This window comes from Sorghum bicolor, chromosome 3 (genome assembly GCF_000003195.3).
Source record: "Sorghum bicolor cultivar BTx623 chromosome 3, Sorghum_bicolor_NCBIv3, whole genome shotgun sequence".
Lineage (NCBI taxonomy): Eukaryota > Viridiplantae > Streptophyta > Magnoliopsida > Poales > Poaceae > Sorghum > Sorghum bicolor.
The window spans coordinates 3,235,193-3,260,473 of NC_012872.2; the positions used below are offsets into that span (position 1 = coordinate 3,235,193).

At 48.5% G+C, this 25,281-nt stretch overlaps 3 protein-coding genes across 5 annotated transcripts; 1 reads left to right on the forward strand and 2 right to left on the reverse strand.

Annotated features, from left to right (window-relative positions):
* Nucleotides 255-934, reverse strand: LOC110433348. Its single transcript, XM_021455249.1, has 2 exons — nucleotides 628-934; nucleotides 255-538 (listed from the first exon to the last, which is right to left on the reverse strand). The coding sequence occupies exons 1-2, from the start codon at nucleotides 932-934 to the stop codon at nucleotides 405-407; spliced, it is 441 nt and encodes a 146-aa protein (XP_021310924.1). The 3' UTR covers nucleotides 255-404.
* On the reverse strand, nucleotides 8,852-11,590 carry LOC8078734 (protein IQ-DOMAIN 14). The gene is made up of 4 exons (XM_002457155.2): nucleotides 10,663-11,590; nucleotides 10,130-10,342; nucleotides 9,014-10,002; nucleotides 8,852-8,988 (listed from the first exon to the last, which is right to left on the reverse strand). Exons 1-3 carry the CDS (start codon nucleotides 11,137-11,139, stop codon nucleotides 9,250-9,252), a joined length of 1,443 nt encoding a protein of 480 aa, XP_002457200.1. The 5' UTR covers nucleotides 11,140-11,590; the 3' UTR covers nucleotides 8,852-8,988; nucleotides 9,014-9,249.
* LOC8084358 (hexokinase-8) lies at nucleotides 20,215-24,188 on the forward strand. Of its 3 annotated transcripts, none has more exons than XM_002454982.2 (10): nucleotides 20,215-20,344; nucleotides 20,873-21,092; nucleotides 21,586-21,736; nucleotides 21,850-22,032; nucleotides 22,304-22,378; nucleotides 22,459-22,614; nucleotides 22,736-22,834; nucleotides 22,917-23,047; nucleotides 23,261-23,342; nucleotides 23,415-24,188. In XM_002454982.2, exons 2-10 carry the CDS (start codon nucleotides 20,905-20,907, stop codon nucleotides 23,895-23,897), a joined length of 1,548 nt encoding a protein of 515 aa, XP_002455027.1. In that variant the 5' UTR covers nucleotides 20,215-20,344; nucleotides 20,873-20,904; the 3' UTR covers nucleotides 23,898-24,188. The 3 variants fall into 3 exon arrangements, with proteins under 3 accessions (XP_002455027.1, XP_021312785.1, XP_021312784.1); XM_021457110.1 differs by having other exon boundaries at nucleotides 20,215-20,339; XM_021457109.1 differs by having other exon boundaries at nucleotides 20,241-20,427.

A 25,281-nucleotide genomic window follows, 5' to 3' on the forward strand; every position in this document is an offset into this window, starting at 1 on the left:
TACACAACTGTTAACCGTGACGGGCACTTTACATTTACCGCAGCGGGCATTGGCGTCCGCCACGAATGAAAGGTCACGGTTAATCGTGGCCTCACCGTGGCGGGCGCCTGTGCCCGCTGCGGAAAATGGAATTACCGCAGCGGGCAACATAAGGTGCCCGCTGCGGTTAATCCCATTAACCGCAGCGGACACCTTATGTTGCCCGTCGCGGTTAATCCATTAACCGCAGCGGGCGCCTTATGTTGTCCGTCACGGTTAATGATTTAAAAAAACAAAAAAAACCTAGATAGGCCCGCCGAGCCCATCTAGGGGCCCGACGAGCCCATCCAGGTTGTTGCCGCCGCCGCAGAGAAACTCTAGCGCCGCCGGTCAGGGTCGTCGCCGTCGTCGTCCATGGATCCGCTCTAATCGACCTTCTCACGCTGGAACCAATCGGCCTCCACATAGGAGGGAGAGCCACGACCCCCGCTGCCACTGGAGATGGGCATGACCGGCCTCCACCTCCCAGATCTGGCTTGTGGTGGCTCCTTCACTGGATCTGGAAAGAGAGAAGAAAGAATAGTGAGATGAGTGAAAAAGAGAGGGAGATCGGGAGGGCGCGAGCGGCGGTGACGACTGGGTACGCACCTGGATGTTCATGGCCTTCTTGTTGGTCTCCAGCTAGCTGCCTGCAAGCAAACACAGAGACGAAATCAACGGACGAAGTCAGATCAGATGGGGATTGGATGGTGAGGTGAGCAAGGGAGGAGGAGGAATCGGGGTAGGGATGGATGGGGATAGATGTGCCTTTGGAGGCCTTGTTCTTCTCGGTGTTCCTCTCCTCCTGCTCCTCCTTGGTGCCCTTGTTGTTTCTGCGAGAAAAGAGAGAAGAGTCGAGTCGCGAGTGGGGAAGGAAGGAAGGGACTCGACTGCTTCTCTCTTTCCAGCGGTTCATTTAAAGAGCTCCTCCACTAAAAATAATTTACTGTGGCGGGCATAATAGGTTGCCCGCTACAGTAAATCGATTTACCGTAGCGGACATCTTAATACGTCCGTCACGGAAAATATATATTTTCCGTGACGGACGTGTTAAGATGCCCGCTGCGGTAAATCGATTTACCGCAGCGGGCATCTTAATACGTCCGCCACGGAAAATATATATTTTCCATGGCGGACGTTTTAAGATGCCCGCTGCGGTAAATTGATTTACCGCAGCGGGCAAAAAATGTCCGTCACAGTTAATTAAAAGTGTCCACTGCGGTAAATCGCACGATTTACCACAGCGGGCAAAAAACACGCTCGTCACGGAGTGAACAGTAGCAACGTCACGGAAGTTCATTTCTGTAGTAGTGGTTTTTCATCATTTAGAAAAGATTCATCCATGCTGCGCGCGTAGAGTACGTACTACGTAGTAGAATAGCATTCTTGCAATATATAGCAAAGATTGGCATTATTGAGAAGCTAAGGTAATTAAAACACTAGTCTGGCTGGGAGACAAGTGGTGGCCTTCGGATTCGTGTGTGACCAATTGGTAACCTGTTGCCGCAAAACGGAAGGTTCTGCCTCGAGCTGTTCGTTAGTGTGCGCGCGCTGCATGTGACGTCGCCCTGCGCGGATCTCAAGGCGAGCTACCTAGCATACAGTATACGTAGTATAGTGCATCCCCTGATCTCCTCTCCTGTACGTACTTGTAACTGCAGTTTTCTTTTAGCTGGGATAAAAACTCTGGCAGAAATCTTTGCTACTATGCGCCTATGCAGGAGATCCCATTGCATTACTAGTTTTGAAATTTGAAGTGTAAGGTCAGCTAGGTTACACACGGGCAACTGTAGCTGCATCGGCCAAGCTCTGTGGACGGTGCTCGATCCGTATAGAGAGAGATCGATGAGATAGAGGGACACAGGCCGGCGAGAGAGACAAGATGCGCAGCAGGGATAAAGTTTCTTGTTTAATGATATCAATGAGAATACAGGACGGCATAGAATATGCCCATCATATCGCCGCAGCGTACCTTCGTCCTCTCCACAGTAGACCTAGCTATTCGAGTACTGTAGTACGGAACACCTCCAGGATCCCGCCATTGCCCGTGAAGTATAATGTCTGCATGCAAAGCTGCTGATTCATGCATGCATGCTGCGTGGCCACTGTTCATCAATCCATCGTCCAGGCTTCACTGTGCTGAACAATGCGCGAGCCGGTATATATACACCGGCCGGCAGGGTGTCTCTGTCTCTCGACGCCACGGGTCAGTCAGGGTCATAGACACGCATGCAGACCAATGCAAGGAGAACGGCGGCGAGCGAAGCGCGAGCATGCATGATCTCCGATCCGGGCACGGCCTCGCGTCAAGAAGCGTGCGCGCACAGCACAGCCGGTAGAGGCGCCGCCGCCGCCGGCAGGAAGATCATGACCCCTGCAAAAACCCCAAGTGGCAAGTCACGAGCGCCACAGGCCACAGCGAGGCAGCAGAGGAAAAGTCCTCTTTGTAGCCTCCTCGCCTCGGTTCGCTAGCGTCGTCAGCGTCAGCGATCAGCCCGGCCGGGCTGTTCGAGGCATGCAGCGGGACCGGCCGGCCTACTGCGTGCCTGCCTGCCGTTGCATGCATGCGTCGCCGGGGAATAAACATGCCTGCCTGGCTCCATCATCGATCGATGGGCGACCGCGCGCGGCCCGCAGCGGAAGCGACGACGACGACGACGACAGGCGGGGGCGCGCGCCGATGCGTCGTCCATGCACGACCTGATGAAAGTCTGCTGGACGCTAGCTCGGCCGCTGCATGCCGCGTTCTGAGTCTAGCTTTCTGCCAAAGCCCAAAGCCCATCGCTCCTGGTCTCCTCTCTGGCTGGCTTGCTCTCACCTACTCCCCACTCGATCAACATCACCTGCGGCCCTGCGCATGCATCTGTTGCTGCTTGGCCAGTAGCGATCGATGCCTTCGTCCCTGGTGGGTTTCTGCGCCGGACCGCCGGTGGGCGACGGGGCTCGAGACGCGAGCCGCCGCGCGCGGCCCGACCTCGACTACACGTTTACAACTTTTTCATGCATGGATGGGCAGATGGGGATGGGCTGATGAGCATGATGATAAAACTGACGCGAGCATGCAGAGCGACTACGTACGGACTACATAAAGCCAGCTGCGCTCAAGCCAGAGGGTTCAGGGTTCTCTACTTTGAGAATGGTTTCAAACTATTTACTGTTGGAAGTTACTATAGGGGTTTCACCATCGTGATTTCTGATCTAAACTAAGTTTTGCATGGAGATACTTTTGGCTGAAACGACAACCATGATCTATGGGATCCAAGTTGTGTACACCGCCCACGTTGATCTCCTATATGCATCCACACATGCGTACGTGGTATTGTTTCACCATCGGCACATTATTGTGTGCTATGTTGCACTTATACTATCAACACTGCAGGTTACAGCATACTTTGTCGCGTTGACTATGTGACCTTGAGTTACAAATCAGAGGTTCCGTTTCACCAACGGGTTGATTGTAACATATTGATTGTAGATGATCTCGGCGGTCTCATGCATGGGTTACCGTCATTGTTTTTCTTTCTACATCCTCCTAAGCCATAAACCAATGAAAATTTGGGAGTTTTGGTCATACAAGGAAAAGGAGGGAAACAAATACAAAATTTAAAGTGCCTAAACAGAATTCATTACTAGATGTCATAGATTCCAATAGAATTATATGGAAAGCTAGATGTATGGCTTCGAAGGAGATTTTTCCAATCCTTCAAGATCCACCTTACAATATGGGAGTCAAAAAGCCAAAAAAAAAAGAGATTCGTTTTTAGCCCCTATAAAAAGAAAATAGATTCTTGAACTTATTTCACACTCATGTCACGTCAAGGTATATACTATAGAAAAAAACACAAAATCCAATTTTCGTCTAATAAGATCCTTTTGCACTTGAACATCATAATGTCATCCGGATTGAGCCAAATAGGCCCTAGGACCTGTTTAGATCCACCTCCTAAATCCTAAAACGTTTCCGGCATTACCTAGGTCCTTGTGATCCTCACAATTGTAGGTCTGCTCGATTTCAGTTGGTTAACTTAAAGAATTATATAATTTTAAGACTATTTTTCCCTAACAAAACACATGACCTTCCATTTCCCTCTCTATTGCCCTCGAATTCTTCGTGCAAATGTCTTATAATTCATAGATTTATCATCATTTTTTTGTCTCCGGTGGCAAAAAACTCTTACCAAACTTCGAAAAATGCATACGGTTACTCGGATAGCTATAAAGAACTCATCAACCCAATTAATTTGCTACTTTCGAACTCTTGGCATTTTCTCGAACTTATAGGGGGTGTTTGGATGCCGGCCGACGTGAGCCACACACCACACATGTGGCTACCACCAAGAGGTTACTGGTGTTTGGTTAGCTGCCACGATAGACCACACCGCAAACTGTTGCTACCATCGATATTGTGGTTGCTGTTTGGTTGCGGTTAAAGCTGTGGCTGCCACACAATACTACAACACAAAAAGCACGCCACATGTACGACGGCCATATTCATCGCCACAGCACGCCACAGGTTTACTCCCTCCGTCCACAAATAAGTGCACATCTCGTTTCCCGAGGCGTCAAACATTTTTAAATTTGACTAAATATATATAAAAATATACTAATATTTATTGTATGTAATATATATCATTAGATTGAGCATGAAATATACTTTCATAATATACTAATTTGTAGATACAAATATTGATATTATTTGATATATTTCTAGTCAAACTTAAAAAAGTTTGACTCTTCGGGATGCGAGATATGCATTTATTTGCGGACGGAGGGAGTAGCGTCGTTCGGGCGCTGTAGCATGGTGAGCCACGCAAAAGGCTGGCGGCAATGCCCATGGCGTGGCAGGGTTAGGCGATGAACCAAACATCCCCGTAATCACCCATTGTCGGAGTCCAACAAGTTTTCATGGTACAATCTCACTCTACACTAGTGCTCGAACAAGCATCGAAACATTCAAAATTTACTACTGTCGTGTAGTAGCATCATGAGTTGATGACAAGGCAAAAGTCGGCGGGACGAGTTGGCAGCAGTGACGACGTACGACTGCATCCATGCATGCATGGCAAATAAAAGCCCGATGAGAAGGAAGAAAGGTCGATCGGAGTGTTCAAAGGGGCCAGCGAGTCCAACACTGTGCCTGGCCTGAGTCTCCCTGAGATGCGAGCAGGAGTAGCTATATGGTGGAGTTGGACGAGTGTGAGCAGCGCAGGCGCAGGCGCAGGCGCAGCAGAGTCAGAGCACGGCCGGCGGGATGGATCGTGCCTCTCTCTGCTCTCGCCTTTCGCACCCATCAAATCAGAGCCTAATCATTGCCGAAAAGAAAAGCTAGCTAGCGCCACCAGCGCCCGTAGGAAAAGAGGAACTTTCACATCAGCGCCACCAGCGGCTACTGGCCACTGGCCCGCTCGATCGCTGTGGCCGTGACCGTGGCTCTCGCTCAGACGATCATGCCATTGCCATGGCACGTACGTACTCCACGTTGGCCGGCCGGCCGGCTCCAGGCCAAGGCCAGCTGCACTCGTCTGCTGCCGGCCCCTAGCTGCAGGCAGGGCTACCGCGTACGTACCGCCGCACATGGCACATGCATGCGTGCGTGCAGCTGGGGTTTACAGTAACGCACGCACCCCATAATATATGCATCCGTCGTCCGTCCCTGCATATGAGCAGCGATCAGCGACGGTACTACAAACACTCGTGCGATCCCTCGCTGCTCGTGCTCGCTCGGCGTACGCTCAGCCGCTCACATGTATGGGCATTGGTACTGTAGTACGTAGTACTTTGATTTGTTTTTCCAATTTTCCAGGACGAACGGACTCGACATATGCATGCGTGTTGCGTGACCCATGCATGATGAGGACGAACGGATCGGACGGACGAGCTAGGAGTACGGAGAGGGATGGGATGGGATGGGAGAGAGCTACTCCGCACCCCTACTCCTCTCCTCACCTCCCCTAGCACCCATGATCTCACCCTCTGACAACAGACGTGCACGTCGTCTTTTACACAGCACCGTACCGGTGGTGATGCGAGTACGGGCGCTAATTTGATTGATCATTCGACGACAAGGCTAGCTGGAGGAGTTTTTTTTGTGGGGGAAAACTAGCTGGAGGAGCCGAGGAGGACGATGGCTGATGAATCGATCATAACCCGTTGTTCTTGGTCCAAAATTTTTTCACCTATCTTATCGAATATTTAGATACATACATAAAGTAATAAATATAGATAAAAAATAAATTAATTATACAGTTTAGTTGGAAATCAAAGACAAATCTTTTAAGCTTAATTAGTTCATAATTAATCTTTAGTGCTACAGTAACTTATATATATTTATGATAAATTAATTAGACTGAATAGATTCGTCTATCTAAATACTACTTCCGACATCATATGCAACACTAAAAACTTTTCACTCTCCAAGTAAACGAGACCTTCCCTTAGCTACGAGTACTAATTCCCCTCAATAATATTAAGCGTGTAGCTAGGCCCTAGACTTCACATGCTAGCCGGGAAGTACCATCTGGATTCCGGAAAGGACTCCTGCTCATCCTGCAGTTGTACCGCCTGCCCGCCTACTCATATCTATCGATGACGAAGTGAAAACTCGTGCGAAATTTGTCCGTAGTATATCATCTTTGAAACACGCACCTACTGCCCCCTACTACGCACATGTACAGTGCTGCTGCTGCAGCTGCAGCTAGTGAACCGTGAAGTACGGATGGGTGGGTGGGTCGACGCTGAATGTGCATAACTGCATACGCACGTACGGGCGTGGGCACGCTCCGTCTCCGTGCGAGGCGAGATGTCGAGGTCGAGGCGGCGAACGCCGCGACGCGAGGGCTCCGTCTCCGTCCCCGTTTCCGTTGTGCTCCCTGCCGGCTGCCTGGCTGCCCCGCCGCTCCCCCGGCGGTACCAGCACGCGCGGCCGCTCAAAACTTCAATTGCACACCCGTTGGGGGGTTTGGTTGGGTTGGGGCCGGCCGGTCCATGGGGCATTATGGGCTCCAAAGGAACAGTGGCGGCGTCCCATCATCCCTCGGTTCTTGGTGTGCCCTGCGGCTGCGGCCGCCTCAGCGGCGCCGTGCACAAGGGCGGGCATGCATGCATGCATGCCATGGAGATGGTGCGCGCGGTGGACCACCGCGCAACTAGGCTTACGTGCTGCTTGCGTCGGTTTTAAATTCCTCGCGACTGACAGACGAGCGTTTAAACCTTTTTTAAAAAAATATTATTTTTAAAACTAATTTTACTCTATTTTATTTTTTTTTAAAAAAAAAAACTAACCCATTTGACTTACTCCGGATGCATTTAATATGTACTATGCATTGTATTGCGTAATGTTCTTCACAATTTTATTTGTGTTATTATTGTTAACGACTGCTGTTTCGGAAAACAAGGGTTTGCAGGCACTGGCGCAACCAAAGTGCAGTGACGCGCCAAACCGGCCTGGCGCGGCACGGCGGTAGGGCGGTGTCGTTGTGCCAACGGGCTTGACGCAGCAAAAGGTTGGCAGGTAGGGTCGCTAACTTAATTTTCAGGTATACACCATATGTCCTCACGTTCAAAACAAAGGTACTAGCAGTGCAAATCAAATCACTATAATTACCTGACAACACTAATCAACATTGCAAAGAATGAATAAAAATATTATAGTCTTGTCCATATAAATTGTATCGTACATTACTTAAAAAATTAACGTTAGCCAATGACAACATCATATACGTAGTTGGTTTGGTGTGCACTTATACCACTATGCAATATATGTAGACAAAGATTTTGAAGTGTGAAAGTACAACTAGGGCACGTACGTTACACAAAAGGTTTCCTCTTTGTCTTCCTTTGATCCGAGCAGGGGAAATCAATGTTTTAGAGAAAGAAAAAGGGGGGGGGGGGGGGGGGGGGGAGGGGGTAGAGGGGCAACCCGTGGAGGAAGAAGAGTAGGGAAAGAGGTACGGTAGCCCGCACGTGTTGTTGTATACGATCCTGCCGCACCAGGAGAAGTGCGTGCGGCAGGGGGCCGACACGTCAACTGGTGCAAGTAGCCAAGTAGCAAGGAGGTGATCACCACGGTAGTAGGCCAGTCGTGCTACCTTGGCACGACATAACGCTTTAACAATGTTAGGGTGTTCGACGCGACCAATATGTTAGATGTGAAACAAAAGACAGGTGAGATTAGTTTTGAAATTTTCTTTTTTTAAAAAAAAAAATAAACAAGATATGAAAAACTCCCGTTGCCAACCACGTGCTGGTCCAGGAGCAAGTGAGTCTATAGCCGAGAGCGGAGCAGGGCGGACGGGAGGAAGCAGACCTGACCTGAGAGCATCAGGCACCGTGCCGAGCGAGAAACACACTCCCGGGGCGCGACACCGATCGGTGTTCGCTTGGCCCCCCCGGCCGGGCGCCCACATGCGCGCCACACCGTCCGCCCGGCAAGCCCCGGCGCTCATCGACCGATGGATCAGTCACCCACCACAGGCCACAGGCGCCGCACACGCACCAGCACCAGCACCAGCACCAGCCTCATCCTTTTTGGAGTCTTATGTCGCGGACCGGCGGCATCTGCGACCTGCGAGTGCGACGTGCGTGTGTCGCGCTTTGCTTCCTCATCCTCGGTTCGAAAACGTCCTAGATTCCCTCTCCCAATTCTTTAGGGCCATCGCCCATGGACAGCCGAGATCTGTATCGCATCGCATCGCGTCGGATCGGATCAGATCGGCCGGTCACCGTCAACAAACACAGGCGGACCACGGAACCCGTTTGAAAAATTCAAACGATGCCGCCATCGTTTGAATTGCGACGCTCGTGCTGCTGGCTCGGAAACGACACGGAGCTTCTCTTTTTTTTCTCTCTTTCTTGATGGTGATGATCGGAGAACAGGCGGAATGTACATCGAGCTGATGATCCAGCTGCACTACTGTTTTTATGAACGAAAAAAACGAAACGGAACGGGATGATGAAATCTCTCCCTACTTCCTCCCCCCCCCCCCCCCCCCCACACACACACACACACACACTAGCTTATTGCAAGCAGGAAGAATGGCCGACTGCAGAGAGAGGTCATGGACGCGATCGGAAGAACTAACAGAGATCACAAAAGGGCGAGGAATTAATGAGAACCTAATTAACAATCCCTATTAGCAGCACCGATTAATCATACTAGGCCATAATCTCACTCAGGCAGGCGGAGCACTTCGACTAACTCACTGACCGATCGATCGATCGGTCGGTTCACCTTCACCACCTCCTCTGCAGGAACAACACGTCGCGGTCCCGTTCGGCGGCGGCAGCGGCGTCCGACGCGCGCTGCTCGAACCGGCTGACGACGGCGGCGCGGAAATCGAACGGCTCCTGCGGCTGCGCGGCGCGGGTGTTGCACGGCTTGTGCATCATACCGACGCCGACGCCGCCCAGGCTGGCGCGGGCCTCCAGGACCACCTCGCTCAGCGGCACGCGCTTCCGGGACGGCTGCTGCTGCTCCGGCGGCCGCTGCTTCGGCGCGCTGTGCGACCGGGACGACGACTTGGCCTCCGACGACTGCGTGCTCGACATGTACCCGGGGCAGTTGGGCGACCCCGCGGCGAGGTGGTGGGCGTAGTAGCCGCCGTTACCACCGCCGCCGCCGCAGACGCTCTTTGCCGGGGTCGGCGGCGCGAACCGGGGCGTGCACTGCGCCGTCGCCGGCCGGGGCTTCTCCGGCGCGCACCAGTCGTAGTCCGGGAAGTGGCGCGACGTCGGCACCGCGATGCGCGGCGGCAGGTGGTGGCACGGCGGCTGCAGCGGCGACGACACCGACTGCGCGTACCACTCGTCTTCGGTGCGAAGGGACGACGCGCGGGACCTCGGCCGCGCCGTGTCCATCTCCACGATCTTGGGGCTCCGGTCGTACCCGCCGCCCCCGTACGACGCCGACTCGATGCTCGCGGACAGGCGCCGGCTGTACGCCGCCACGCCGTGCTCGCTGCGCGTGTCGTCAGCGTACCGCTCTTGCTGCCGACACAAGCAACGCGGCGGATTCCATTCGTTAGGCAACAGAACCAGGGACGACGTGTGGACTGCAGTAGCTTGCTTCGCCACAAAGCCACGGAGGGCTCGAGGCTGGTAGTAGTTGACTTACCAGCGAGAAGCGCGGGCGGAATGCAGCTGGGTGGTGGAGCGGCGGGAGCGAGGGCAGGGCGCGGCAGCCGCGGGCGGCGCGGACGGTGGCCTGCGCGCGGACCAGCGCCTGCATGCTCTGCAGCGTCGCCGCCGCCTGCCGCCGCACCAGGTAGCCGCGCACCAGCGCCTGCAGCTTCACCAGCGCCTTGAGCGCTCGCAGCGCCTTCTTCGCCTGCAACGAAACGATTCGTCACACGAACCCGTTTAGCTTCGCGTTGCCCAGGCGTAATTTGGATCGCAGGGGAAAAAAAAAAGAACTAAGCATGTGATAAGTACAGGGGAGGGGCAAAAAAGAATCTTTAGTGAACAGTGCAACAGTAATCAGACGAGAGCTGACTGTTGCATGGTGGATGGTCCCCTGTGCCGCTGTGCCTGTGCGTGAATGTGTTTTGTTGTGGAGAGAGGGAGGAGAGTGACCACAGAAGAGTGGAAGACGAAAGGATCAATCAATGGAGAAGAGAAAGCCAGCCAGCTAGCTAGCTAGGCACTGACCAAGAAGCCTCTGAAGGCCGTCTGGATCTTGACGGCGGCGCCGGCGCGGCCACGGGGGTCGAGCACGGCCCCTCCTCCACCTCCGCCGCCGAAGACAGGGCCCTGGCTGGTGAGCCGGACGACCTCGACGGCGGCCTGCGCGGCGGCCACGGCCGCGTCCGCCGCCGCCGCGGTAGCCGCAGCGACGGCGATGGCGTGCTTGCTCTGCTGCCGCCCCGTGTCGTCGTAGAGCGACTTGAGCCACGCGGCCTCGGCCGCCCTCGCGATCGCCGCGTTACCGCCGGCGGCGGCGGCACCGCCCCGCACGGAGCCCTCGGTCGCCGCCGCCGCGGCCTCGGCCGAGTCCCGCGACGAGCGAGCGAAGCTCCAGCGCTTCCTGTCCGCGGTGGGCGGCGGCGCCGGCGAGGCCCGCTGCCTCTCCTGGTCCTTCCTCCCGCCGCCAAGCAAGCTGCGGAACCACCGCGCCGCCTTGCCCATCCCCGGAATTCGCAGCCGGACGGCAAGAGAGGCTCCGCTGTCTGCTCCGCGCCGGTGCGCGCTCCAAGCCTAGCGGTACTGAGCTGCAGCTGAAGTGCTGAAGTGAGGGTGTGATGAGGGGTGGCAACGGCCGGTGGCGTTAGAAAAAGAGGGAGGCTGTGACTGCGAGTTTGAATAAGAGAGGGAAAGCAGGGGAGGAGCGGGTTTGGAATAAAAAGAAAGGAGGGGGTGGGGGGCCATTAGCGGACAAGAGCACCAGATGTCCCGCCCGGAAAGATGCAGCGCAAGAAGGCAGAGACGACGGGGGGACCCTCTCACTCTCAAGCTACTAGCTGATCTGAATGTTCGTGTGTTTTTGGTGCGACGTGTAAACTGGCTGACTGATGATGCCCTACCAATGCAAGTAGCAACGGCAAAGGCACGAGATGGACGACGGGGATTAAAGAAAATGCCGGGCGGCGTCGCCGTCCCAAATCCAAGAGGTTTTGCTGATGAGTGTGCGTGCGCCGTGGATGTGGATGAGTTCAAAAAGCGGCAGGATCAGTTCAAAAGGCGCGAGGAAGGTGCTGCTGGCGCTGGCGCTGGTGATGTGTCTATTGGCGGCAGTGACGTCGTGGCTCGTGTACTGATGTGCTGTTGCAGATGTGGTACAGTACAGTACAGTACTACTACGTGGTAGTCGTGTGTGAGTACGATGGATGTACCTCGATCGCAAGGGCAGTGACATAAGTATATTTTACTGATTACTCATCATAATAAAGTATATACAGATTAGAAAAATGCAAAGTCAAGAAGGCTTTCGTACGTGCGAGAGAGTAAAGATGGTAGTACGTGAAATTTACAAAAGGTTCGGCCTTTGGCGCTGGGACCTCCCACATTTTACAGTGTGCCTGTCCACCAAGGAGGCAAGGACTTTGTTTTTTTTTTCTTAAAAAAAGCAAGGACCTTGATTGGTTGATACCATGTTCTAGCCTGGCTTCTCCGATCAACTAGATTAAATATATACTCTCTCCATTTCAAATTATAAAATATTTAAGAATTTTAAAAAGTTAAATCATTTTAAGTTTGATTACAATTATATAGAGAATTATAAAAATTTATCATATTAAATAGGTATACTATGAAAATATAATTAATAAAGAATCTAATAATACTTGTATAATAAATATTATTATGTTTTTGAAATGTCTTATAATTTAAGATAAGATGGAGGGAGTACATGCAATGGATCGATACGGTCTGGTTGTTTATGCTTAATACCGACCTTTTCTTACAAAGGTAATACCTTGTTTTTTTAGAAAACAAATATATGTTTGATATAAACACCAACACCCACGTTCGATTGGAGTTACCAGTTATACAAAGCTAAACAGCATAAAAGAAACATAAGAAACTATCCGAGAGGCTCTTGCAGCAAACATGTACACATGGATTAAACCAATATGATAAATTGGTTGTCACAAAGGCCCTTCTCTACTTCCATGTTTTTTTTTGAGCAATCTTTCTCTACTTCCATGTTGTCAGTTTCCTTACATAAGTCCTCCAATAAATTTCCATACTAAGTTTTTTTTTTCCAAAAAATCCATAGTAACTGATTGTCTTACAGGAACTTGACATCTCCCTCCTCCAACAGAATTTTCCATTTCTATAGGAAAGAAATCGTTTTGAGGTTCACTAGAAGACCTTAAAAACCTCTTTTCAACCCCTGTTTTGTTTCGAGGTAGTCCATAGACTCCGAAAGTTGCTACTCTGAAGCCTAATCAATAACCTCCTCTCCCATTCCCTCATCTCCTTCATCCCAAGGGTCTCCTGAAGCCTACATATTCTAGCCATCCCCCACCCATCAATCCCTAACCAAGCACACAGTTCATCTTTGCATTTGTCAAATAAGGTGGCGGTGTTTTACTGACTTGGCTTCACAAGATATTGTTCGTTTGTCTGTACAAAGCTATTCTGTATAAAAATGCATGTGTGTGTGTTTGTCTTATTACGGATTATATCTTATAAAATTCTATTATCATTTGATATATACTAATCGTATCAATTTTTTTTTGCGAGACATCCTAATTAATCATATCATTAACTATGTAAGTTTCGGCAATTCGGGAGTTTGGCTCCAGAGAGCAACACAAAATCAGGCAAACTAGAAAGTTCCTTTTGCATGCATCTCGTGGCAGCTCAAATACAAGATCCGATCGACGACGACGGATTGCAACGAGACAAGGCGCAAGTACGTACTCCCAGTAGTACCAGCAGCACAGCGTATCGCCGGGGTACGTAAGCGCTGCTGCATAGGAGGGCAGGATATGTATGTATATATAGACTACAGAGAGAGAAAGGGAGCATGCCGTAGCATGGAATCGGTTAGACACAGCGTGAGCGATGAAGGGGCCGGGGATCGATCGATCGATCGGTGGACGGATCGGAGCGCGTGGGTGTCCGCGCGTACTCAGCATGTACTACAGGCGTACGAGGGAATGGGAGAGGAGGTTATTGAAAAAAGCTGAGCGCGCGGCGTGGCAGCTAGCACTAGCAGCAGCCCTCGTTTGTATTGTAGCACTGGCGCCGCTTGGCCGGCCGGCGCGCGCCTCTCCGATCTGATCCCCGCGCCGTCTCGTGAACGCCACACCACTTTGACTTTTGCAGATGGTATCGTACCCGTACGTACCTCAGGTGAATGGCCTCGGGCTGCCACTGCTCCTGCCTGCAAAGCAAAAGCGGCCGCGCGCGATGATGGCGCAAAAGGATGATCCTTTGTGTGGACGTCACCAAGATAAAGGCGCCGGGGCGTACGTAGTACAATACAGTACGTACAGGTGCAGTGGTGGATGTGCACGAGGGCTCCCAGTCCCAGCAAAGCTAATGTTGCTTTGAGCCTCTGAGCACGGAGAAGAGAACCCCGTTCTGTTTGAAGAGCGAGCGGGGCAGCAGGAGAGAGCGAGGACGAACAGGCGCACGTGCAGGCCGGGCCTCCGGGACAGCGCCGCGATCCGCTGGCACGGCCTCACGAGCCACGAGGATAGGATTAGGATGCATGCCGCCATGCAACTGATCGCCATCCTGTTGGTGTTGTGCTGCGCTGTGCTGTGAACATGACATGCGGCGGGGAACTGCATGCTGTAGCGTCCGTCGTCGCCGTAGCAGCGCCGGCAGTGGTGCAGCCGTACGTACGTACCTACCCAGGGGCGCCGCGCGGACACCGGCACAGGAGCTTCCCCGTACCCGTGTCTTGGCGACCTGCTGTACGTGTAGTGTACTGGACGATCTGTGGTCACGTACGTGTGGATGGTGATCACGGACGATCAACACGGAGCCGGGAGCGCTCCATCTGTTCGGCCGCTGGTGCAAGTCAACTCGGCCGGCCGAGCTCGATCGCTCGCTGTTGCCCATGTCCCTGTGGTGTGTGACTCTGACTCTGAGGATGCGTCGCGTCGCGTGACGTGGAGCAGTGGAGCACCATGCCATGCCATGCCATGCAGACCGCGGCGCAGTGGATTTGTCTCCGTTACCCCGGGCATTTGACCGCGTGCCCCGGATCCTGGAAACCATAAACCAGGTCGCCATCGTTTTCGTTTCCGAGACCATGCATCAAGTCTTGACGACTCCTCGGCGATGAGAGCGTGGCACGGTACCAGTAATAAAAGACACGGGATGTTCGGATTGGAGCCTAGCACGGTGCTAGCTAGTCTTTCAAAGGAGTATACGAGTACGTAGTAAGTTCTTTTTTGGCAGGTGGTAACTCGCTCGATCGGGTTATTAAGATACATAACGTGACGTGACACGGTAGTGGGCACTCCGGCGTGCAGTGTCTTGCAAAGCTGCAGCCTGCAGCTTCGTTGGCGAAGGCGCGGTGGTGCATGGTGACCACACAGAACACAGTGCAGCACACAGTACTGTACTCCTCCCATACTCGTAGTATCTGCCGGTGTGGTGAGTATTGTAATGGGTATACTTTTTTTGGCGGCTCTCTGGTGTCACGTAGCGGTACGAATCCTGGGGGTTTGAATGAACAAAAAGAAAGGAAAGGAAGGGCGAACGGGCCCAGCCCAATCATGCGAATTTGAACCCGCAGCAAGGGCCTGCTCCGCGTCCAGTCCGGGGAGGGAAATCCTCGGATCCATGGGATTCCGCACCGCACCGCACCGCCTCTTGGTTCGTTCGCCCCGCGGCCCCGCTTTTTGGATGGGGTTGGGGTGCGGGTGCGGGTGGGTGTGCGTCAGCACGTGCCTGCCATACGCCGAGGAGCGGATGCGGTCCTGAATCCCCGCGCCACCAATCAGCGCCTCGGTCTCGGTCAACCTGGCTCTGGCTGGCTGCTGCCCTCCTGGAGGTGCGTGCGCAGGGAGCGGAGGGAAACCCAGGTCCCAGGCCCGCGTGCGCCGCCCGGTGGGCTTTTCCTCTAATCAGAAGAAGAAAGGGAAATCCTTTCGCTCACGGGCTCACGGCCCACGACGAGGATCAGTGTGGCTCGCGGAAGAAACCATCGCCACTGCCGCGTTGTGCGAACGCACCGCAGGAGTACAAATGAACGAGTGCTGAAATGGGCTGGATGTTCTGATGGTGTGGACAGGGCTACAAAACGGAACCAACGCTTTGCGTGGGATCCGACGGTGTGGACCGAAATGGGCCGGATGTCTGTCCAATGTTTCCTCCCTTGAAACATCGAAGTCTAGGTTTCTCTTCAAACTCTAAATCTAAAAACGGACAACTTATCTTCTTGTTTTACTACCTCTCTCAAAAAAAGTTTTCATTATGCCAATTTTTCCAAAAAAAAAATCGTCTACATTATCTCTCTGCGATAGCTATAAGTTCGTCCAGTAAGCACTTGATAAGGTCTTTTAAAAAAATCATGAAAAGTGTCTCTAAAATTCAACATATATTATGAGAAAAATCACATAGATTTATTGGAAAATGAGAGTGCCAAATAAATATTGAGATCACAAGAAATATCCCTAGTTGCTTCCCAAAAACGAATTTTTAGCCTAGGGAAATGGAAAAATTATCTATATAGAAGCTAAAAGGTTCTAAAAATAGACTAGAGCTAAATTTATGTGCCACCAAAAAAATATATAGCTTCCTTGTATGCCACTAATAAACATTACTTCTTTCCATTGCCATCACAGTTTTTATCCTTCTAATACAACTTGCCCACTTCCATAAGCTTTCATTGTCTTGTTTGCAAGACACACATAATAAGGGTATAAGACACACTTTCAAGTGTTGCAAAACATCATATTATAAGATATTATGGGACCGAGTCTCACACTCTTACCCTCTGGTATACAAGCCAATTAAGCCTAAATTTCTCCCCTAAATCCCTACCTCTTCTTCCATTGTGAGTGGGAAGAGTACACTTGTGGCGCATGTCTTGTGCACGTGGGAAGGCAATGCCCTGTCTCCACATACAACCTTTACTTGTCCATGTACATACTACTTGCCAAGGATCCCTGCAATTTACTGGACACTAGGTTGATTTACATAACATGCTCGGTGTTGGCCCTAAGATACCCTTCCGGTCGCATTCTACCAGACGCACAAGACACGCTAATCCCACCTGAGCAAAATAGGCCCAACTTGAGCCTAATACCGTACATTGATAAGCAGACCTGTGAAACTTTTTCTAGTCCGAGCTCGATCTAAACTATTTCTTTGAATTATTTTCCAACTAAAAAGAGTTTGTGGTTCAACCCAAGACCAACCTTACTTTCTATGCTCAATGTTATTTTATATAAAAATTAGATCTGAAAAAACATTGGCTTTCTAATTTCAACCTAGGCCACAAAATGTATAAGTGTAGTCCGCGACATGCATTTAATCACCCCATCTCAATCATTGTTGGGCAACATGCATACTTAGCCACACTTTAACCTCTTATTAATTTCCTCCCTAAGCACCCTCAATTGCATTTGGGTTCATCTGCAATTACGTATGTACTATTACATGTCAAATTTATGTTAATAGTGCTAAATTTATCTATAATTTATGTTATTTATGCCTTTTGAACATAACCATGAACTTATGCAAATCTAAGTGGTCAATTAAAAGCAAGGAATGACTGAATGAGCCAAAAATTACTTTATTTCATGTAAATGTGTCTTTTCCACAACAACTTAATAGCAACATAACAACTCACTAATGGAAGTGGCACTGAAGCAATGAAAATTTGAGATAATGGCACTTGAGATAAGTTAAGATATTTTGAATGGCACAAGGTGGCACAAGGAATTGGCACACACACACATATATATTATTCTTTAAACAATAGTAACATAACTTGCTAGTAGTCATACCATGCACCACAAAGTTGTTTTAACATCAATCCTACTTAGTTTTTGGATGATATGGAACCTTATCTAGGATAAGTACCTTTGGCCATTCTTATTAGCCATCCTGATTTGGTCAACTCCACACATGAACCCTATGTCTCAACTAGCCTTCATTGATCACAAGTTGACATCATTATCATTCCTTGCTTGTTGAACCTTTTCCCTAACTTGACCTACCTAGTTGAACCCTTGTAAGGGAGTGAGTTGGCCTAGCCTGCCAACCTTGTAAGACATGAAGCTTTACACTCAAACCAGTCCTTGGAGTCTAGACCTTTGCCTTCTTACTCTTTCGACACAAGGGCTCTTAACTAATGCCTTTTCCCTCAAGCTATAAAGTCTCTAAAAAGACATACCTTCTCCAGTAAGTTTGATCTGAGGCGTTTAGTTTATTTGCTTACCTTCGCCCTATATGCTTGGGGCACCCCTTTGCACTCAAATAGTTACATCCCTTTCATGACCCTCATGTTGACCACCAATCCTTCACACTAGAACCCTGAAGTCCTCTTGAGTTAATCCCTTGCAAGTCATGCCCCTTTCTCTAAATCAACAAAGTTGCCCCATGCTACCTTGACTCTCATCTTATGTTCATGAAGCCCTTCTTACCTAGGGTTACACTCTCTTAACTAGTCTTTTGAGTCAAGCCCAACACCCTAAACCCTAAGCCATTGAAATCCTAATTGACTCTAGCAAGTAACCCTCCTCTAGACTGTATGGGAGTGCTTATGCCAACTAGTCAAGTAATCTTGAGTCTGGTGAACCATCTAATGATGCAACCAAACCATTCGTCAAAACACCAATTACCCATCTTCATTTGAATGTGAGGTATGCACTTTCACCCATGATATATTGTATGTACCACTCCTCACTCATTCTAATCCCTAACTACTTGCTCGAAAATAAGTCTCATGGACTTTGGTAGGTTTTCTTATACAAGGAATGACTCATCAAGATTGTATCTTAGAGAAATGTTCATTGAGATTCTCTCCATATTAGTGAATCACTTAATAAATCACATCTTTGATGTATGCGAAAGGTCTCGTTATCTAAATGCATGAAATCAAAAATCAAAAGACATAGAGATGGTTCTTTTGTTCAATATACAACCATTATAGATTCTAGATGGGAAGATCAAGAAAAGACAACAGTAAAGAATGTCATATGTCTCAAGAGCTAGATAATTTCTCAATGAACAAGTTGGAATTGCTCAACAAAAGTGGATGCAATTGGACAAAAAAACCATTTAGCTTCGTTGTCAAATAGACATCAATGGAAACATCAAGATTCATGAGTTAACTAAGTATCAAATTGACCAAATTGAATAAATGATAGCTCAAGATTTTGTTGTTCATTGAGAGTTGAGTAGGGGAGAACAAGCAAAAATCGAACTATATATTAATTTCTATTTTTTTGTTATAGCAACAAAATCACGAACCAATGAAAAAAACAAGATGCTCACATATCTTAATTCACTTCCCGCACATAGCCTCATAGGCTACACATGTTCTACAACAACAAAAAACATATGATGCTCTTAATGGCATGCTCATGTGTAATTGGGTTGGAAACATGGCAATATTTGTGAAGGATTGGTTTGAGAGGTTCTCGAGTGTTATGCTACTACCACCCAACAAGTTGCATGTTAACGTGCTCCTTTTAGTTCTTACCAAAAGGAATATATGTCGATGCATGTAATACATATATTCCTCTTTCACTCTCTAATGTAGTTACAGAAAGGTGAAACTCGCAACGATCTCCAATCATGACGTCGATCTTGCTGGTCATCCCCTTTGGTGATAGGCCAAAGGTGGAAGTAGCTGGGTAGGTATACGTTTTTGAACGAGGCATTAGTGGCGGTTTTTGGCAGGTTGTTGTCCCTCGAAGATGTTGATGCCACCGTAACTATCATAGCCTACTCGATACCCCTGTCGGGTACGTTTCTTTCCACAACTTGGGTTGCTATTTCACTTCCCCTGCTGACGCTACCTTGTCCGCATGTGTAGCTGCCTATGACGGTTTTATTACCCAATGATTAACTTGAAGATGTCAGTTACTTCTTTCCTTAGCAAGGCAATGACCTTGCCCTAGGCCGTTCGACATGTGTTGCCGATGACGACTGTACCACCTGATATGCAATTACTTCTTACCTTAACTAGCAAGGGAATGGCCTTGCCCAAGGTCGTTTATGGATGCAAAGGCGTCGTCCTTGGACGTAATGTCACATGTGTTAAGAAAAACTCTATCATCGATCGTGGGAACAACATCTATGTCCGTTTTCGGTATTTTACTCCAACAAGCTCCAACGAGGCGATGCCATTCTTATAAGGATTGAAGGGGAGGTGAAATATAAGTTTCGAAACTTACAAGGACTTTGTTGAAATTTTGTTGATCTCAATGAGTCTCCCCTGTATTGGGTTGTTTGGATAAGTTCAATTATTTATTAATAAATCCAACGCGGTTGCCTTTAAGAAAACACAAAATCCGACGCGGGTGCATGCAAGTAATCGGATATACACTTTGATAACTAGCAATCGGATATACATTTTGATAACTAGCAGTCGGATATACTAGGATGGCAGTTGCCAATGAAAGCGTGCATGACACGTTCATGTTTTCATGGCTTTACCTGTCATGGTATACAAGCCATCTGTCTATCGCCCTTAACCCACGTAGCACCTGGCTAACGCGCACTCTAGCATCAGCAATCCAACGCGACCTCCATAAATCCACGAGACCCCCAGCGGATCCGGCAGTCCCCCAAGATCACAGTCACAGCACAGACGCTCCCAGCCAAGCCAGCAGCCAGGCGAGGCGAGGGCGAGGGTGGGGCGCGGCGCGGCGCGGCGCCGCTCCATCCATATCATCAGAAAGAAAAAGGTCAGGTGAGGCGCTCACCGCCGCACCGGAGTACCGGACCATCCCCGGCCAACCTCTCCGTTCATCTCCATGCCGAACTGACTCATCAGTATGATAAGATCCATGTGATCCCGAGCCTAATCCGAACATCCCTTCTCCCCTTTCGCTGCACAGCTCCCGAGAAGGAACCAAACAAAGCCACGCACGAACACACCCGGCGGCAGGCGCCACCCGGTCCTTTTCCTGCCTTTTCCCCGTCGAGTTGATCCATCCAGTACCCGAAAGCTTGCTAAATTTCACGTGCCTCGCCTTGAGTCGTCCCTAATCCAAAGATGCCTTGTTCCTCCTCCTAAAAAAACCCAAACATCCTGACTTTCTCTTGGTGCTAGCCTCCTTTTCCCTTCCCCCTTGAATCGAACTGTTGGGAGCTCTTCGCTGTCCTACCATTCCCCCCTCGCTCTTTTTTAGCATTTTGCTTGGGCTCTCGACTCCTCCGAAAATCCAGCCTTTTGTTTGCTTTTCTGTCTCCTGCTGATTGGTGTCCCCGGATCCAGGATTCTTGATTTGCTCCTCGGGGGTTGGGGCCATGGCGACTGCTGCGCTGGCAATGGCAGAGCAGGTGGTGGCCGACCTCCGAGCGAAGTGTGAGGCGCCGCCGCCGATGCTGCGCGAGGTGGCGGCGGAGATGGCCCGCGAGATGGGCGCGGGACTGGAGAAGGAAGGCGGGAGCAGGGTCAAGATGCTCCTCTCCTACGTTGATAAGCTCCCCACAGGGTTTGTGCTTCTCAACTTGTCTTTCTTGCTTTGTTTGTCTGATCAGAGGATGATTTCGCGTTCTGTTGCTTGTTTGGTAGTACTAGTTCAAGTACTAAACAATAGCAGGACTGCAGGACAATAGAATGTTTAAAGGACCTCGTTCAGGAAACAGTATTTTTCTAGGAGCCCATGATGCGTTTCTTCCATGCTCATCATCACTATTATTATTGAGAGATACCAACATGTTTATTTATCTGATTTTTGGGTGATAATTTTTATGAGTAAATTTGAGCGCAATATATTTAGGGAACACATTTGGTCATCATATGCATAGCTTTTATGTCTGATAGCGTAAAAGGATTATTCAACTGTACAGTAATTTATGTAAGCTTCAAGTTCAAGCTACCTGATAGACCAAGATATAATCTTAAGTATAGTTGTTGTTAAGAGGCAAAATTTTCTGTCTTCAGCACACCATTACAGTATTTTACTATTCTACTACTAACTTTAGGGGAGAAGAGGGATTATTCTATGGATTGGACCTAGGAGGGACGAACTTCCGCGTCTTGAAAGTGGAACTGGGTGGGAATGAGAAGCACGTCGTGGACCGTGACTCCAGAGAAGTCATTATTCCTCCACATTTGATGTCAGGGAGCTCCTCGGTAAGTATTCCTCTACATTAGATGTCAGGGAGCTCCCTCGGTAAGTATAGACGTCCAGAATTCAGTTAATGCGGTTTATTTTAAACTGACAGTATTCATTTACAACATCCTAGGAGCTTTTTGGTTTCATTGCTTCTGAATTGGCCAAGTTTGTTGTTGATGATGAGAAGTTCATCAATGTTTTGAATGGAAAGAAGCGAGAACTAGGGTTCACATTTTCATTCCCAGTGAAGCAGCGTTCTGTTGCTTCCGGTACGCTTGTCAAGTGGACAAAGGCATTTTCCATTAATGATGCTGTAAGTCTTGATGTGCCTAAAGCTGGGTTTTCCTCTGTTAAAAAGAAAAAAGTGTTGATGTGCCCTTAAGCCCAACTTGTCTGTGTTCAACGTAAAAGGTTATGTTAACTTCAGCTTCTCAAAGATCCTGTATTGCTGCTCGATTTATGGTCATAGTGATTTTTATCCTGAAACCTTTTTTAGTAACTATGTTTTATTGGATCAATTGTATCACTGAATGATTTCTTCTTATTGAAAACCTTCCGCTAAATTGATGTTTCTATGGAATTAGGTTGGTGAAGATGTGGTGGCTAAACTGCAAACAGCTATGGAGAAGCAAGGTCTGGACATGCATGTAGCTGCATTGGTGAGTGACGATAGATTTTTTGTACTTTGTCAGTCTTCGATAAGCAACTTGCGATTTCAGCAGATCTTATGATGAAACAGATTAATGATGCTGTTGGGACTCTGGCTGGAGCAAGGTACTACGACAAAGATGTTGTCGCTGGTGTAATATTTGGCACTGGCACAAATGCAGCATATGTTGAGAAGGCAAATGCTATTCCAAAATGGGAGGGTGAGCTGCCCAATTCAGGAGATATGGTAAGATTCCAGCCTTCCAGGCCACATTGTTTTTACTAAATCTAGCAGTATTCAAAGAATGATTGCAGGTCGGACTACTAGTTTTTATTTAGAAAAAAAAAATGATTTTCCTGTATTTCAGGTCATCAACATGGAATGGGGTAACTTCTGCTCAGCCTATCTCCCAATCACTGAATATGACCAAGAATTAGATAAGGAGAGCTTAAATCCAGGAGAACAGGCAAGTTTCCGTATAGAAGATATATGCTGCCATTCATACTGTTGGTTTCTCATGTAGTTGTCTTGCTTTCGACTTCTTTCAGATTTATGAGAAGTTAACATCAGGGATGTATTTGGGCGAAATTGTAAGGAGGGTGCTCCTTAAAATATCATTGCAGTCTGCGATTTTTGGCAATATTGACCACACTAAGCTCGAAACCCCGTTCCTTCTGCGGTATGTAGACTGCTTGGCTTCTTTGTAGTTGCACTCTTTATGTTAAAATCAAGAAGAAGATTGTGAAGCATTAGTTTCAGTTGCATGCTTCCATTGGTCGTTCATCATGTTTTATGTTTTAATTGAACAGATCATTGTGGAGTTAGTGAAATACTGCCAAATTCAATTCAAGCTTGAGTTATGCTAATAAATCTAGGTTTATGTGGTTCACAGGACTCCACATATTTCTGCAATGCACCATGATGAAACACCTGATCTGAAGATTGTGGCAAAAAAACTGGAAGAAAACCTAGAGGTATGTTGGCATTGTGATCACTGCGGTGCTGTGTCATACTGAGGTATACCTGAGTTGGTTCGTGTCTTGCAGATTACAGGCGCATCCTTAGAGGCTCGAAAATTGGTGGTTGAAATTTGTGACATTGTGGCAACAAGAGCTGCCCGGCTGGCCGCTGCAGGGCTTGCAGGGATCCTCATGAAGCTCGGGAGAGATTGCAGTGTCGAGGATCAACGATCAGTCATCGCCATCGATGGAGGATTGTTCGAGCACTACACCAAATTCCGCCAATGCTTGGAGACCACACTGGGCGAGCTGCTAGGAGATGAGGCGTCTAAGGCGGTGGCCGTCAAGCATGCAGATGATGGTTCAGGAATAGGTGCTGCCCTGATTGCAGCTTCACAATCTCTGTACAAAAATGACTTAGTGGCCGTCAAGCATGCAGATGACAAGCATGCAGATGACAAGCATGAAGATGCAGATGACAAGCATGAAGATGACGGTAAAGGAGTCAAGCATGCAGATGACGGTTCAGAAATAGGTGCTGCCCTGATTGCAGCCTCGCAATCTCAGTAGAGAAATGTCCTCGAAATCTCAGTAGAGAAATTTCGAGTGATATAGTAGTATCAGCCATGGGTGCTTACCATAGATGTAGGAAAGACTAGCTAGCAAGTAGCTATAATGTCTTTCCAACATCTTAACAGTCCGGCATCTGCAGTTAGCATGCTGGACCTGGATGTAATCTATAACCAAAACGAGGCTTGGCAGCTGGATGCAATCTGTAACCAAAACGAGGCTTGGGAAGTGCTGTTCATAGTTCCAAACTTCCAATAAAAGCGGAGTTGCAGATGTCTCCTAATTCGACAATCCTAAAACTTTCTGATGTTTAACCATTAGAGCTTCTTCTATATGCACTGAACCATCGACTGTTAAACTTCTGAACAAGGTAATTTCTATGTTACTTTTCTCATCCTTATCAAAGCTCCACAAACCAACCTGTGTAAAAGCTAATACGATGATGATTATACGGACTAGTATAATGCCCGTGCTAACGCCACGGTTTTTTCTAGGAAATACTATAGTAATTTTTTTAGAGTTCTAATTTTGGGTAATTGTTTTTAAGTCTATATACATTTTATGAATCATTAGTACATAAAGACATCTTTACATTTTCTCTAACTTTTTAATCAAACATTAGATATCTTCAGGAATGTTGTCGTAGCACTCGTTTGCAGGACTCGCTAAAATTTCAGCCAAGAACTCCGTCCTTAGTGATCTTGATAGCTGTGAATAACAGATAATATTTTGTCAATATTTAATCGTTCATTGACGCAAATATAGTTGGAGACTGCATGTGCTTATATTATTTATCGGCGGCAATCTCACGTTGTTTCCTCTTGCTCTCTTCCCTTTCTTCTTCGGTCATCCTCGCTCGACGATCACGCTGATACTCATGTTGTCTCCTATTTATCTCCTCCCTTCGTTCATCGGTAATCTCAGCACGACGATTGCGACCTTGCGATGTTTAGGCCCGCCTCGACGAGGTCTCATCTTTAACAAGAATTTGGGCAAATTTGGATTAGATTACAAAATTAGAAAAAACACCCAATTATTAAAAGCATACCTGTGACGTTGGTGATGTCGCTTAGCACATCGTGTGTATGTCTAGGTGTAGACATTGAAGTCTTCTGAATGAAGAAAAAGGAACTGCAAAAGGACATTCATGAATTTTATCATTAGACATTGCATGATTAGTCAGTGACTCATTCTATGACCTCATACAAATCACCCATCACCCATCTGAACCTATATCTAAAACCATTATCATTTAGATCAGAATACTGCTACTCATTTGAGGTTGCCGTCAGGGACCTAATCAAATCAAGAACAGCTAGTGACATGCAGCAGAGCCAACATCTAAGCACGGCGCATACTTGCACAGGCACAAATAATGCACTTA